Below are 16783 nucleotides of genomic sequence, written 5' to 3' on the forward strand. Positions count from 1 at the left end.
TGCAGTGGCCAGATCTCAGCTCACTGCAAGCTCAAAGTGCTGGGATTACAGGCTTGACTGTCTCTGAGTTTTAACAGAATCAGTCTATGTATGTCCTTTCTTATTTTATTTATTTATTTATTTATTTATTTAAGACAGGGTCTGTCTCAGTCAGCAGGTTGAAGTGCAGTGGTGCGATCATAGCTTACTGCAGCCTCCAACACCTGGATGCAAGGGATCCTTCCACTTCAGCCTCCTTAGTAACTGAGACTACAGGGACATGCCACCACACCAGGCTAATTTTTTAAATTTTTTGTAGAGATGGGGTTTTGCTATGCGGCCCGGGCTGGTCTCAAAATCCTGGACTCAAGTGATTCTCTTGCCTCCACCTCCCAGTGTTGGGATTACATGCCTGAGCCACTGTGCTATCAGTATGTCCTGTGTTTCTGTGTCTTGAAATTTAAAAGTAAAATAATAATAATGGCCAGGTGTGGTGACTCATGCCTGTAATCCCAGGACTTTGGGAGGCCGAGGCAGGAGGATCACCTGAGGTTGGGAGTTTGAGACCAGCCTGACCAACATGGAGAAACCCCATCTCTACTAAAAATACAAAAATTAGCTGAGAGTGGTGGCGCATGCCTGTAATCGCAGCACTTTGAGAGGCCAAGGAGGGCGAATCAGTCAGGAGTTTGAGACCAGCCTGGCTAACATGGTGAAATCCTGTCTCTACTAAAAATGCAAAAATTAACCGGGTGTGGTGGCACACATCTGTAGTCCCAGCTACTCAGGAGGCCGAGGTAGGAGAATTGCTTGAACCCGGCAGGCAGAGGTTTCAGTGAGCCGAGATTGTGCTACCACGCTCCAGCCTGGGCCACAGAGCCAGACCCTGTCTCAAAAAAGAAAATCCTCCAAGGTATACATGATTCAAGGAAACAACTGAAATTCACATTTATTTGTATAGTATGCTGCTTTTAGTGAAAAAGTTTTTTAAAAAGTGTATATTCAGGTTTTAAAAGTATTTTTTTAAAAGTACATATTCAGTATATACTATTTAAAAAACTTCTTTTGAAAGTATTTTTAAAAAGCATATATTCAGTATATACTATTAAAAAAGTATATATTCAGTTTTTAAAAGTATATATTCAAAATGTCCCCTTGGTCCACAGAGCTCTGGTGTCTGCATGGGGGTGCAGGGTGGGTTATTAATTATTCCTGTATTCTCAGGCCCAGGATCATGAAGTCACGAGGTTGAATGTAGCAGAGTCTGTCTCATCCTTCAAGGCTCATAACAATGCCCCTTCCTCCAGGAAGCCTTCCTTGCTTTCCCAGAGACAGCTGCGGCTTCCTGCTCTGGGCACCCCAGGCCAAGTTGCCAGGGTCCCTCTCTCTGCTCCAGCTGTGACCACAGAGGAGTCCTCAGCCCCTGGCACCCACTGTGTGACTTTCTATCTCTATGAATTTGATTACTTTAGGCATCTCAGATAAGTGGAATGTTCTATCTGGTTTATTTCACTCAGCATGGTGTTCTCAGTATTTACCCACATGTCAGAATTTCCTTCCTTTTTAAGGATACACAAAAGTCTGCTTATCCATTTGTGAGTTTTTGTTTTTGTATTTTTTTGAGACAGAGTGTCACTCTGTTGTCCAGGCTGGAGTGAGGTGGCGCCATCTTGGCCTCACTGCAACCTCCATCTCCTGGGTTCAAGTGATTCTCATGCCTCAGCTTCCCGAGTAGCTGGGATTACAGGCGCCTGTCACCATGCCCAGCTAATTTTTGTATTTTTAGTAGAGAGAGGGTTTCACTACGTTGGCCAAACTGATCTCAAACTCCTGGCTTCAAGTGATCCACCTGCCTCGGCCTCCCAAAGTGCTGGGATTACAGGCGTGATGCACCATGCTTGGCTTGCTTGCTTGCTTTCTCTCTCTTGCTCTCTCTCTCTTTGGAGCCAGTAGTTTAAATGTCTTTTTAAGTTTTTATTTAATTTTAAGAAATTGAGCTTTTATATATTTAATGGAAAAAATATACATACATTGCTGGTGTGTGCTCAAATACATTTTGTTGATGGGGTGTGTGACCAGGAATGTCCCCTTGGTCCACAGAGCTCTGGTGTCTGCATGGGGGTGCCGGGTGGGTTATGAATTATTCCTGTATTCTCAGGCCCAGGATCATGAAGTCACGAGGTTGAATGTGGCAGGGTCTGTCTCATCCTTCAAGGCTCATAACAATGCCCCTTCCTCCAGGAAGCCTCCCTTGCTTTCCCAGAGACAGCTGCGGCTTCCTGCTCTGGGCTCCCCAGGCCAAGTTCCCAGGGTCCCTCTCTCTGCTCCAGCTGTGACTGCAGAGGAGTCTATGCCTGAAAATTGAGGCCCGTCTGGGATTCTAGCCATGTCCAGGCACAGAGCAGGGGAGGGGGAGTTTGCAGAATGAATGAATGAAGCGTCTTTTCATCCTTTGAATTAGATGTGGAATGAAGAGGTCTGGTTGTTCAGGGATGGGGATCGTGAGCTCCGTTCTGCTCATCTTGGCCGCACTCGGGTTGGGAGGCAGCCGCAGGACAGACATTGAAGGCCAAGGTTGAGGAGGCGTGGACAGCGGAAGAGGAGGCGGTGGGTGGTTCGCACATACAGGCTGCCGGAGGAGTCCACGGTTTTGAGCATGGTCAGCGGGGAGTAGCGGACGTTGGTCTGTCGGCGCAGAGGTGGCCGAGCCGAGCTGATGACATTGACAATGGCCTGCAGAGTGGAGCCCCTGAGCCCTAGGAATCAGGGAGGGCTTCACCCCGCGACATACCTGAGCCACCGCTTGGGGCTCTGGGCCCTTCACTCACCTGAACCACGTCCTGTGGGCTCTGTCCCACGGAGCGAAACAGCTTCCTGGAGGCTGGGAGATAGAGGTCCCGGAAGTAGTGCAGGGTGTCAGGGTCAGTGCCTGGGAACTCAGCTGTAGAAACCTGCGCCAGAAGCTTCCCCTCAAACTCGGTGACCACGGGGCCTGGTTCCACCAGGGAGATGCTGGCGACCGGGCAGGGTTAGTATCAGTCTGATGCCCCAACCACTCCCTGACCTATTTTGTCCATTCATTTATTTATTTTAAGATACAGGGTCTCACTCTCTTGCCCAGGCTGGAGTGCAGTGGCATGATCATAGCTCACCACAACCTCCAACTCCTGGGTTCAAGCAATCCTCTACCTCAGCCTTCCGAGCAGCTGGGACTGCAGGTACACACACCACCACCCTTGGCTAATTTTTACATTTTGGGTTGAGATGGGGGTCTCACTATGTTGCCCAGGCTGGTCTCAAACTCCTGACCTCAAGCGATCCTCCCCTTTCAGCCTCTCAAAACGCTGGAATTACAGGTGTGAGCCGCTGCACCCAGCTTCATTGTCTTCATCTCTCCTCTCCCCCTTTCAATCCCATCTCCCCAGCACTGCCTCCAAGCCCCCTCTGCCCATGTGCCCGCCTCACAAGATGTTGAACTGCAGCAGCTGGATAGCCAGGCTTTCGAAGAATCCCTCCAGGGCGAACTTGGAGGCTGCATAGACATCGTTGAAGATGACACCTGTGAGGGTCAGAAGGAGAGCTCTTTGGGGGTCTGGGAGGTGGGCTTTGTGGGTTCCAGGGTGATGGGGTCTTTGGGAGACAGAGCAAAGAGGACATGAGCAAAGACAGAGCAGACAGAGCAGATACATGGTGCCAAGATGATGGGGGGTATGGCATTGTGTGATGGGGTCATATGGGGTCAGAACGAAGTTGTTCTCGGGTGACGGGTGCCACCTCCTCCCAGCTCCACCTGGTCCCAGGAAACTCCCCTATTTCCCTCCATTCTCTAAACCTTTGGGGCCACTTGGGGATCCTCTTCATTTTTCTCTTCATTAGGGCCCTTGTCTCTCTTCCTTCCTTCCTTCCTTCCTTCCTTCTCTCCCTCTCTCTCTTTCTTTCTTTTTCTTTTTTGATAGGGTGTTGCTCTGTCCTGCAGCCTGGGGTGCAGTAGTGCAATCACGGCTCACCACAGCCTTGAATTCCTGGGCTTAAGCGATCCTCTCACTTCAGCCTCTTGAGTAGCTGGGACTACAGGCACACACCACGATGCTTGGCTGATTTTTAAATTTAATTTATTTTGTTGTTGTTGTTGTTGAGGGGAGACGGAGTCTCACCCTGTTGTCTAGGCTGGAGTGCAACCTCTGCCTCCTGAGGTCAAACGAATCTCCTGCCCCAGCCTCCTGAGTAGCTGGGATTACAGGCACATGCTACCATGCGCGGCTGACTTTTTTTTGTAGTTTAGTAAGAACAGGCTTTCACCTGTTCTTACTGGTGGTCTTGAACTCCTGAGCTCAGGCAATCCACCCGTCTCAGCCTCCCAAAGTGCTAGGATTACAGGCATGAATCACCAAGCCTGGGCTCCACACTAATTTAGAATATGATCTAAAACCCATTCACCATCCTCCCAGTCTGGGGAGGATCAGACGCTGATGGGATTTCCAGGGGTGGGTCCCCACAGCTCACCCTGCAGCCCCATGACACTGCTGATCACCACGATGTGGCCTTGCCGCCTCCTCTTCATGCCTGGAAGTACAGCTTTGACGAGACGGACAGCTCCAAAAAAGTTGGTGTCAAAGACATTCTGCATGGCAGCAAGGCTGAGCCCCTCCAGGGGCCCCACCAGACCCATTCCAGCATTATTCACTAAGAGAAGAGGTACTAAGGTTACCTTAAAGTCCCTTACCCTTCTAGCATTACTTCCAACACCCCCTGAATCACCCCACCCCGTACTCCAAGTCCAAGGCCAGTCCAGGGTATCTTGGGTGGACAAATATGAAATCTTGGTGATCTTTAAACACAGTTTAGCATTTGTCATAGGGTATCCTCAGCCCTGAGTGGGAGGAAGGGCTGCTGGGAATAGTGGCCCCCTTAATCCATGAGCAATTCAATTCTGACCCCAAATTGCATCAAGACAGTGACACCCACCTTCCTGCGAAGGTTGGGGACCTTATGACTTATTTCTGCATCATGCTGTCTTCCCCAAGTGACTCATCCAAGTAATTTTCCCAACCACATATGACTTTCTCCATATATGAGAATTTCCATTCCATAAAATCTGCCCCACCCCCAGGCCTCAGATTGTTACTAGTGTCTCTAATATTTTTATTTAAAAAAAATTGATTTTTGGGCCAGGCATGGTGGCTCATGCCTGTAATCCCAGCACTTTGGGAGGCCAAGATGAGTGGATCACCTGAGGTCAGCCTTCGAGACCAGCCTGACGAACATGGAGAAACCTCGTCTCTACTAAAAATACAAAATTAGCCGGGTGTGGTGGTGCATGCCTGTAATCTCAGCTACTTGGGAGGCTGAGGCAGGAGAATCACTTGAACCCGGGAGGTGGAGGTTGCAGTGAGCCGAGATTGCGCCATTGCACTCTAGCCTAGGCAGCAAGAGTTAAATTCAATCTCAAAAAAAAAAAAAAAAAAAAAAAAGATTTTTGGCCAGGTGCGGTGGTGCACGCCTGTAATTCCAGCACTCTGGGAGGCCGAGGTGGGCGGATCACTTCAGGTCAGGAGTTTGAGACCAGCCTGGCCAACATGGTGAAACCTCGCCTCTACGAAAAATACAAAAATTAGCTGGGCATGGTGGCAGGCACATGTAATCCCAGCTACTCAAGAGGCGAGGCAGGAGAATTGCTTGAACCTGGGGGGTGGAGGTTGCAGTGAGCCGAGATCACGCCACCACACTCCAGCCTGGGCGCAGAGCAAGAATCCATCTCAAGAAAAAACAAAAAATTTTGATTTTTGAGACAAGGTCTTGCTCTGTCTCCCAGACTGGCTCTATCATAACTCACTGCAGCCTCAAACCCCTGGGCTCTAGTGATCCTCCCACCTTGGCCTCCTGAGTAGCTGGAATTAGGCATGCACCACTATACCTGGTTAATTCTTAATTTTTTTGTAGAGTCAAAGTCTCACCACTGTTTTGCTGGTCTTGAGCTGCTGGGCTCAAGCAGTCCTCCTGTCTCAGCCTCCCAAAGTGCTAGGATTACAGGTATGAGCCACAGCACCCAGCCCTTAATAAATCAATTGGTAGGATCAACTGGTCTACCCCTGTTGGCCAACGGGTCTACCCCTTCTGTCCAGGCTCAGAGATTGCTGAAGAAGCCAGAGAGCTGGTGCTCAGACCTTGCCGTATTGAGGGTCTATACTCAGACCAGGATGGGGCTTAGTGAATCAGGGGCTGCGAAGTCTCACCCAGCACGTCCACTTCTCCCTGGATACAGCTGAGACACTGAGCCACGGACTCGTCACTGCACACGTCCAGCTGGGCCACGGTGAGGGTCTGCCCCAAAGCCTCCCCAGCAGCTGCCTCCAATGTCTCCTTCTTCCCCAGGTCCCTCATGGTGGCCACCACTGGGGGCAGAGAGTAGAGCAGGGACAGGCGCTAAGTTCCTTTCCCCTTGGTGTGGGCTCCACGTTTCTGTGATCTTGTATTAGAAGTCGCAAAGAGATGGAAACCCACAAGTTCACACACCTACATTTATCACTCAGCCAACAAGTGCACACTTGTGTACATACAGGTACATGCGTCATCCACGTACCTGTATCCCTCCTTCCAACCATGAGTTCAACAGGCATTTATTGAGCATCTACTATACACTATGCCCTATTCTAGGTGCTGAGACTATGGCATGAAATAAGATAAAGTCACCAGGTGTGGTGGCGCAAGCCTGTAATCCCAGCACTTTGGGAGGCCTAGGTAGGAGGATTGCTTGACCCCAGGAGTTTGAGACCAGCCTGGGAAGTATAGCGAGATCCCATCTCTACAAAAAAATTACATATACAAATTTACCAGGTGTGGTGGGTGGCCCCCACCTATAGTCCTGGCTACTTGGGAGGCTGTGGTGGGAGGATTACTTGAGCCCTGGAGGTTGAGGCTGCAGTGAGCTGAGTTGGAGCCACTGCACTACAGCCTGGATAACAGAGTGAGATCCTGTCTCAAAAAATAAAAAAATAAGGCCGGGGTAGCTCACACGTGTAATCCCAGCCCTCTGGGAGGCCGAGGTGGGCAGATCACAAGGTCAAGAGATCGAGACCATCCTGGCCAAAGTGGTGAAAGTTCGTCTCTATTAAAAATACAAAGATTAGCTGGGTGTGGTGGCACACACCTGTAATCCCAGTTACTCAGGAGGCTGAGGCAGGAGAATCGCTTGAATCTGGGAGGTAGAGGAGGTTGCAGTGAGCTAAGATCATGCTACTGAACTCCAGCCTGGCAACAGAGCGAGACTCTGTCTCAAAATAAATAAACAAACAAACAAACAAATAAATAAATAAATAAATAAGATAACCTTTCTGCCTTCATGGAATTTATAGCCTAGTAGGTAAGACAATAAAATACACAAACATAAAACAGACTGCCATGAAAAAAATGCATACATACCTATAGCCAACATACACACATACATGAACACTGAAGTGAATAGCCAATATTTTGAGACGAAGTTTCACTCTCGTTTGTTACCCAGTCTGGAGTGCAGGGCCGCGATCTCTGCTCACTGCCACTTCTACCTCCTGGGTTCAGGTGATTCCCCTGCCTCAACCTCCCGAGTAGCTGGGATTACAGGTGCCTGCCGCTACACCCAGCTAATCTTTTGGATTTTTAGTAGATATGGGGTTTCACCATATTGGTCAGGCTGGTCTCAAACCTCAGGTGATCTGTCCACCTCGTCCTCCCAAAGTGCTGGGAGTATAGGCATCAGAAGCCAAAGAGCCACAGAGCCTGGCCAAGCTTATCCTCTTTTTTCCTTTTTCTTTTTTTTTTTTTCTGAAATGGAGTCTCGCTCTTGTCACCCAGACTGGAATACAGTAGCGAAATCTCGGCTCACTGCAACCTCTGTCTCCTGGTTCAAGCGATTCTCTTGCCTTAGCCTCTCAAGTAGCTGGGATTACAGGTACCTGCCACCATGCCCAGCTAATTTTTGTATTTTTATTGATTGATTGGTTGACTGAGACAGAGTCTCGCTCTGTCACCCAGGCTGTAGTGCAGTAGCCTGATCTCCGGTCACTGCAAGCTCCGCCTCCCAGGTTCGCGCCATTCTCCTGCCTCAGCCTCCCGAGTAGCTGGGACTACAGGCACCCGCCATCTCGCCCGGCTAGTTTTTTGTATTTTTTAATAGAGACGGGGTTTCACCGTGTTAGCCAGGATGGTCTCGATCTCCTGACCTCGTGATCCACCCACCTTGGCCTCCCAAAGTGCTGGGGTTACAGGCATGAACCACCATACCTGGCCAATTTTTGTATTTTTAGTAGAGACAAGGTTTCACCATGTTGGCCAGGCTGGTCTCAAACTCCTGACCTCAGGTGATCTGTCCACCTCGGCCTCCGAAAGTGCTGAAATTACAGACATGAGCTACTGTGCCCAGCCTCAAACGTATGCTCTTAAGCAGGACCTCAGCATATGTACCATGTCTGCACATGCACCAGCATGCATGTTTGATATCCCCCAATGTGTGCAACCATAATCACCCAGAACACTCCTGGGGGCATTTGCCTCTTGTCTTCGGGCCAGTGTGATTCGTGGGTAGCAGGCACATGAATGGGGTCACTTGCATCTACAGGTGATATAGTGGGAAACATGGGTGCAAAGGATAGGATGCCTGAGTTCAAATCGCAGCTCTGCCACTTTGCAGCTGGGAGACCTTGAGCAAAGACCTTTGACAGTCTGCATCTTTGTTTCCTCGTTTCTGAAATGGGGCAGGCCAGGCACAGTGGCTCATGCCTGTAATCCCAGCACTTTGGGAGGCCCAGGTGGGCAGATCACCTGAGGCCAGGAGTTTGAGCCCAGTCTGGCCAACATGGTGAAATCTCGCCTATTAAAAATACAAAAAATTAGCCGGGTGTGGTGGCTCATGCCTTAATCCCAGAAACTCAGGAGACTGAAGCATGAAAATCACTTGAATGTGGGAGGTGGGGGCTGCAGTGAGCCAAGATGCGCCACTGCACTCAACCTGGGCGACAGAGCAAGACTCTGACTCAAAATAAATAAATAATAAAATAATAATAAAATGGGGTGGATGATAGTGCCCGCCTCACAGGTATGATGTGAGGATTAAACGACTTTCTGGATTCAGGGCACTTAGAATGCAGCGTGGTGCATTGTAAAAGCTCTGTAAACATTAGCCTCCAGCAGTTTAATACACCCATCTGCCCGCCCACAGGAACGCACGTTATTCCCTGCACACTGCCGTTCCGGCTCTCATGCTCAAAGCTGTGTGTGTCTCTGAAACAGAGGGCAGAGGGCTGGGAGAAGCAGCCCTGCCAACTGGGGCAATGCCCTCACCCCCAGTCGCTTCCTTGTAAGTAACAACCCTTTGCCCACTTTGGCTCCAGCATGCTCCCTCTGGGTCAGGGGTTCTCCTGGTTGGTTAGGATGCAGGTCCCAGGGATTTATTCCAGAGCTGCAAAAGGGCAAGTTCTTAGAACTAGAAGGCCATCCCTTCAACCCCCAAGGTCAGGAGCCCTTAAGAAGCTTATCTCAGTAAAAGCAGTAATCTGGGGAGACTGTGGAGGAGTGAGCATCAGGGTAGTGATTATGCCAATCTAGGAAATGCCCTAGTGAAACCCTTCTAAAAATACCACCCACCCACCCCCTGCCACTCTCAGCATGCTTTATTTTGTTTCTTAGCACTTATTCCCACCAGATATAGCAACAATTTCTTTTTATCTGTTTGTCACCCATTCTCCCTCTCCTCCCCGCCTGACACCATCCCAAGGGCTGAGATTTTTGTCTATTTCATCCCCAGTTGTGTTGCCAGCATTCAGAACACCCAGAAGGTGCTCGAGAAATATTTGTAGGATGAGGGGATGATTCCTGGAGGGAGAGGAAGACCGCATGCATCCTGAGTCCCCCCCAAGCCCACAAGTACAGCTGGGAGAGATGGGTAGGGGAGACAGTGTTGGGGAAGCCGTGTCCACCCTGCTGCCTCCTAGCGCTGCCCTGCGCCTCTTACCCTGGTAACGCTTCTTGGGGTCATGGGCCAGCTGCACAGCAAGTTCCAGACCAATTCCTGACGAGCAGCCGGAGATCAACACAGTCCGGGGTGCAGCGGCCATGTTGATCCCCTCCCTGGACGCGTGACCTCCGCTGGGCAGCACCTGACTCTGACCATTCATCCTGGGCTCATCTGCTCCCTCCTAACCCCCTCCCACAGATCCCCTGCACGGCAAAGCCTCCGCCCTCCCCAGGAGACCCTCAATTCTGGACTGACCCTGAACAGGCCGTAAGAGAGAATCTCTTGGCCGGGCGCGGTGGCTCAAGCCTGTAATCCCAGCACTTTGGGAGGCCGAGATGGGCGGATCACGAGGTCAGGAGATCGAGACCCTCCTGGCTAACACGGTGAAACCCCGTCTCTACTAAAAATACAAAAAATTAGCCGGGCGAGGTGGTGGGCGCCTGTGGTCCCAGCCACTCGGGAGGCTGAGGCAGGAGAATGGCGTGAACCCAGGAGGCAGAGGTTGCGGTGAGCTGAGATCCGGCCACTGCACTCTAGCCTGGGCGACAGAGCAAGACTCCGTCTCAAAAAAAAAAAGAGAGAATCTCTTAAATCCTCTCTGCACCTCATTTTCTTCATCTGCCAAAAATTTCTTCTCCACACCTACTATACACATCACTGGTTTTTGTTTGTTTGTTTTTAAGAGACAGCGTCTTGCTCTGTCACTCAGGCTGCAGTGCAGTGGCACCACCATAGCTCACCGCAGCCTCAAGCGATCCTCCCACCTCAGCCTCCAGAGTAGATGGGGCTACCGGCACGCACTACCATGCCCAGCTGATTTTTAAATTTATTTTGTTTTTAGACATGGGACCTTGCTCTGTTGCCCAGACTGGTCTCCAACTCTTGGCCTCAAGTGATCCTCCTGCCTTGGACATTTGTAACTGTTTTCTTAATTTTTAATTTTTATTATGAGTGTAAATTATTATTATTATTACTATTATTTTGAGACAAAGTCTTGCTCTTGTCACCCAGGCTGGAGTGCAGTGGTGCAATCTCGGCTCACTACAACCTCCGTTTTCCAGGGTCAAGCGATTCTCCTATCTCAGCCTCCCAAGTAGCTGGGACTACAGGTGTGTGCCACCACACGCAGTTAATTTTTGTATTTTTAATAGAGATGAGGTTTCTCCATGTTGGCCAGGCTGGTCTTGAACTCCTGACCTCAAGTGGTCCAGCGGCCTTAGCCTCCCAAAGTGCTGGGATTACAAGCGTGAGCCACTGAACCCGGCCGAGTATAAATTATTTAGGGCTGGGGAGAGTTTCTGTGAAAGTTGGGGGGAATTAGTATCTTATTCTGGGTGAAGAATCTCTGATTGAAGGGAGAGAGTGAGAGAAGGAGACAGAGAACGCGGATCCAGAAATGTTGTTTCATAGAGGGAAGGGGTGTAGAACTGTCAGAAGATGTAGTTAGACTACAGGAAGAACTTCCAGCAAGGCAGGGCAGGCAGAAATTTTGTGAGAGCCTTTTAGTTGGAGAAGTCTCAGCTTCAGATGTCCCTGGGGTGGGAGGAGGTGCGGCTTACAGAGATTCCCTCTCCTCCTCCCACCCTGGGGGGCCCTGTCTCCCCCTCAGGCCTGATGGGGCCCCACCCCCTCCTCTTCAAGGACACAGAGACTCTTTGTCTGGGGAGTCAGAGACTGGGAGGGAGGCACTGCTGGCGTCTCCCTCTTCCCCTGGGGCGGGGGTGGGGGGAGCAGGGTTCGGGGAGCAGTTCAGGGCTCAGGATACGCCTCTTGGTTCCTCCCCTCCCTGGGGAAGCACCCTCACATCCTGCGTGTCTGCGCTTGTCCAATTGCATAAAAGCTCTATTTGACCTCCTGGGGGCCTCTTCATGCTGGAGGTGGGGGTCCCAGCACAGTGAGGGGGGCCTCTGCCTCATCCCAAGAATGGCAAGAATCCACCCCTTCCTCCCCGTGACTGTGCGTTGCTTTGCAACAGGGACAGATTTCCCACCACCCCTGGGCCTTTTTTTTTTCCCGTCCCCGAGACAGATAGAGTCTTGCTCTGTTGCCCAGGCTGGAGTGCAGTGGCACAACCTCAGCTCTCTGCAACCTCCATCTCCCTGGTTCAAGTGATCCTCCCACCTCAGCCTCCCAAGTAGTTGGGACTACAGGGGCCAGCCACAATGCCTGGCTAATTTTTGTATTTTTAGTAGAGATGGGGTTTCGCCATGTTAGCCAGCTGGCCTCTAACCCCTGGACTCAAGCGATCTGCCTGCCTCAGCCTCTCAAAAGTGCTGGGACTACAGGCGTGAGCCACCGCACCCAGCTCAGACTCCCCCATTTGGTGGGGATTTGGGATTGGGGCCAGGGCATCGACTGGAGACCTGGTATGGGGTCGGGGGAGATGAGGGTTAGGGATGGAGATAAGACCCTTTATTTGAGGAATCAATAATTTGGGGGAAAGTGAAAACTGTGTTTTGGGATCTGTGGTGAGAATTTGGGACCAGGACACATGACTCAGGGATTTCAGTGGAGAGATTAAGGTTTGGAGTAAGACTGGGGACCACATTTTGGGATCTGGGGTGAGGTTTGAGGTGGGATCAGGACCGCTTAGGGACCTGAAGGAAAGGCTCTGGGGCTGAGGCTGGTACCTCCTATTGTATAACTAAGGGACTGAGGATAAAGCAAGTAGGTGAATGAGAGTTTGGGGTGAGATTGGGACCCCACTTGGGGGCCTGAGTGAGGCAGAAAGGACTTGGTGCCAGGGGAGGTGGCTCATGCCTGTAATGCCAGCGCTTTGGGAGGGCAAGGCTGAAGGATTGCTTGAAACCAGAAGTTCAAGACCCCAGTCTCTACAAAAATATATACATTTTTAAATTAGTTAGGTGTGGCAGTGTGTGCCTGTGGTACCTGCTTCTCTGGAGGCTGGAGCAGGTGGATGGCTTGAACCCAGGAGTTGGAAGCTGCAGTGAGCTATGATTGGGCCACTGTACTCCAGCTTGGGTGACAGATCAAGACCCTGTGTCCAAAATAAAATGTAAAAATAAAAGAAAATAAAAAAAGATTTGGTATAAACCTGCACCTCCCCCTTTTCCAGGGCCCGGATGGAGGCTGAAGGTTTGAATGAGGCTAAGCTCTCCTTTGAGGGGATCTGCTAGGCCGAAAAGGTTCGGGGTAGGGCTGGAACCCTCGAACTCCAGGACTGGGTGGGAGTGACCCTTCTCCTCCACTGTGGGGTGGGGCAGGAACAACCCAGCTCCTGGCGCTGGGCTCCACACCAGCCGACCAATCAGCGCTCAGCACAAAGTTTCCCAACTTCCCAGTCCAGCTGTCAGCGCTCCCCCTCCAAGGAGCCCCGCCTGGCCAGGCGCTGGAGCGCAGGGCGAGGCCAGGGCGGGGTCTCGGGCAGTTTCCCGCAGACCCCGAGAGGAGCGGGCGCCGCGAGTGACTGCACCGAGCCCGAGGAGTCGCCGCGCCCGGCAACCGCCCCGACTGGTCCCCCGCCTTGCCCGTGGGCCCCGCCGGGATGGGGAACCGCCGGGGCCTGGGCCAGCCGCGGGCCGGTCTCTGCCTGCTCCTGGCCGCGCTGCAGCTTCTGCCGGGGACGCAGGCCGGTGAGCCGGGAGGGAAGAGATGGGACACAGGGTCCACGACTCAGAGAGGGCCTAAAAGAGCGAGGCGTGGAGGGGGAGGACGTGGGCGCAGCGTGGGGTCCCGGTGTGATGTGGGCGCATGAGTGTCCGACTCTGGGTGATTTGTGGGTGTGTGACAGTTCGGGGGTAGAGGTGGGGATGTGTGACTGCGTTTTCTGGCGAGCGCGTGGGAATGCATGCAATGTGCAGGTGTGTGCGTGTGTGTATGTGTGTGTAGCATGTCTGTGCATTTGGAGTGAAATTGCTTGGGTGCTCGCATGTGGAAGTTGATGGCGATAGTGTGACTGTGAGTGACAGGGCATTGCTGGGAGGGTGTGTATTGCGACAGGTGAGTATGCACTTGTGCGTTTGTCTATGTGCTGATTTTCGAGGGCAACCGTGTGTGTGGTTATGCGTGTGATTATGTGTCTCTGAGTGCCCCATGAGGGGTGTAGTTGTGATTTTTGGGTGCAAATAATTGCCCATGAGGATGAAGGTGAATGGGGACGAGTATCGGGGAGCTCTTCGGGAACCCATAGTTTCTTTTGCATCTCTTTAAATGGCTTCACCCCATTCTCCCTTTCCCTCCTCTGCCCCAAATTGGCGAGTGCCCGTCTCCTCCCCTCCCTCCCTGTCGCCCCTCCCCCACCCCGCGGTCCCCAGAGCCGCGATCAGCACCATGGACAGGGCCTCGGGGAGGGCGCGGTGAGGGGCGAGGCGGGGCGGGGCGCAGGGCGGCGCGGGAGTGGAAGTTGCTCCCCACCCCCCACCCCAGCTGCTGGAGCCTTGGGTGTTTTTTCCGAGGAATTTCTCAGGGGCCCCCAAGGGGTCCCGGGGGCCGCCGGATGGGTGAGTCAGCGCTGACGCACGCCCAGCTGCGCGCATCTGGCTGGGCGCCCTGTCCCGCCCCGCAGGGTTAGGAGTAGGGGGCGCTCCGGTAGTCAGGGGATGGCGTGGCTCCCTGGGGCTTCCCTGATCTGAGAGACCTCAGACTAGGCTCTCCTGGAAATCCCTTTCTAAGGTGAGCTCAGTCTCCCAACACACACACACACACACACACACACACACACACCCCACAGCACACTTCTTACTTTGAAGTCCAGGAAGGTGCCTGTCCATATGGTTAATCCCTGATTGGACTATTCCGCATTCCCACGCTCACACATCCACATGGTCGTGCAATCTCAGGCATCCACTCTGAATATAAGTCCCCTGGGACTCGAGGAATGTGAAACACCGTGTCCAGGCAAGCCTCTCCAGTCACCCGCCAAATGGTTCCAGCTTTTATGACCCTCCCACGCGCTCAGATTCTCACACATGCTGCCCCTGACAGCCGAACAAACACTGTCAACATTCACAACCCATCACCCACTCTCTGACTGGGTCACACTCTCACACAGAACGGCACGCCCCCACCAGAAGTCCCAGGTGTTACAGTCACAGACACACCTGCAAGCTCGCTGCAAGCGTTACATGGCCACGCGTCAAGTAACTGCACCTAATCCCTCCATTAGAAGCAAAATATTTGCACACATTGACACCTGGAGAAATGACATGCCCAGCTATTCTCTGCCTGGCTCATTCAGACTCACCCACGCTTGTACAATCTCATGCACATATACATATTTGCACACACACCGCACACCTGGGGGATTCCCAGCCATGCCCTGACTCAGCTCCTGCCTCTGTCCCTTCACATCCCAGACCCCAGCCAAGATCCCCCTGGGGGCCCTGACCAGCACAGGGGAGAGTGGCAGGAGGCAAGTTGGGCCCCTGACAGACCCCCCACCCTCTGTCCCCGTAGGCAGGACTCAATGCCGCTTCTGTGCCTTTTTGTCATAATGCCAGCTATGAAAAGAAAGGGCAGTCAGTTTCTGAAAGGTCATTCCAGAAGGGACACAAGTTTCAAGCAGGATATCTTTGAGTTGGATGCTGGGAAGGACTTTCCTACTGTAAATGAGTGGTAGTTGAGGGAAGACCCTCTTTCCTCTGCAGAGAGGGTAGTGTGCGGGTCAGGGGAGAGCCTCAGGCTGGGTGAGGTCGTTGATCTCAATCCTCCCCTGGGCCCCAGCCTGAGATGGGGCAGCTGGGATGATTGCTCCGTGGGGAAGTGACTCTTGTGGTCAGCAGAGCCTGGGAGCCCAGATCTCAGCCCCAGGGGACCGCAACCCAGATTTCTCTTAATGACAGCCCAGCCACAAAACAGGCAATTAGAGATGGGGGCTGGGGTGATGGGTTTGGGAAGGCGAGTGGAGAGACAGAGATTGAAAAAAGAGAGAGAGAGAATGAGAGAACGAGAGAGAGAGAGAGAGAGAGAGAGACTTGGACGCAGACAGAGGCCTGGAAAGACCCAGCACAGAAAGTGGGACAGAGAGAGGGCGGGCAGGGATGGGGAGAGAAGGAGATTGGAGGCAAGAGGAAACAGAGGCTGACACAGGCCTCTGAGGAGTCTGGAAAATGAGGGCTCTGACCTAGGAAGAGTGGGAATCGGGGTCCTTCATCCAAGCCCCTGCCTCCCCAACATCTTACCCGCCCCCCCCGCCCCAGCTCCCCGTGGTGAGATCAGCAGAGCCGCCCCCAGGGGTGAGGTCATGGCAGATTCAGAAGAATCTAGCTCCTGCCAAGAGGCTGGGGCAGGGGGTCAGTGGGACAGTTTGCTGAGGGTGGGGGGAGGGGGAAATCAGACAGGGGGCTCAGGGCCCAAGGGAAGCCCCCACCCGCCCCTGCCCAAGCCATGTGGTTCCACTTAGCACTGGCTGGGCTGCTTTTCGGGGTGGGGCTGGTAGCGTGGCCTAGATTAGGAACTGTTGGGCCAGACAAGTGCTTTCCTCAGCTGGGATGAAAGAGGGACAGGGTCAGACAGGGGAGGTCTGGAGGTTATTGGAGGCAGCTGATCAGAAGAAGAAGATCAGAGAGGTGAAACGAGGAGGTCATGGGTCAGGTGGAGGAGATCAGGATAGGCAGTGGGAGAAGGTCGGGCGTAGTCAGAGGGTAGAGGTCAGAGGGGAAAGTCAGAGGGAGGAGATCAGAAGGGAAAGTCAGAGGGAGGAGGTCAGAAGGAAAAGTCAGAGGAGAGATCAGAGGGGAGGCTCAGAGGGAGGAGGTTGGAGGAGAGCGTCAAAGGGAGGAGATTAGAGGGGAAAGTCAGAGGGAAGAGGTCAAAGGGGACAGTCACAGGAAGGAGGTCAGAGGGGAAAGTCAG

General features: G+C 52.5%; 1 protein-coding gene across 1 annotated transcript; it reads right to left on the reverse strand.

Annotated features, from left to right (window-relative positions):
- Positions 1-1986: 1986 nt before the first annotated feature.
- On the reverse strand, positions 1987-10070 carry LOC113224069 (retinol dehydrogenase 8-like). Its single transcript, XM_026453360.1, has 6 exons — positions 9968-10070; positions 6213-6371; positions 4483-4662; positions 3445-3538; positions 2808-2991; positions 1987-2712 (listed from the first exon to the last, which is right to left on the reverse strand). Exons 1-6 carry the CDS (start codon positions 10068-10070, stop codon positions 2497-2499), a joined length of 936 nt encoding a protein of 311 aa, XP_026309145.1. The 3' UTR covers positions 1987-2496.
- Positions 10071-16783: the final 6713 nt, after the last annotated feature.

Source organism: Piliocolobus tephrosceles, unplaced genomic scaffold (assembly GCF_002776525.5).
Source record: "Piliocolobus tephrosceles isolate RC106 unplaced genomic scaffold, ASM277652v3 unscaffolded_43564, whole genome shotgun sequence".
Classification (NCBI taxonomy): domain Eukaryota; kingdom Metazoa; phylum Chordata; class Mammalia; order Primates; family Cercopithecidae; genus Piliocolobus; species Piliocolobus tephrosceles.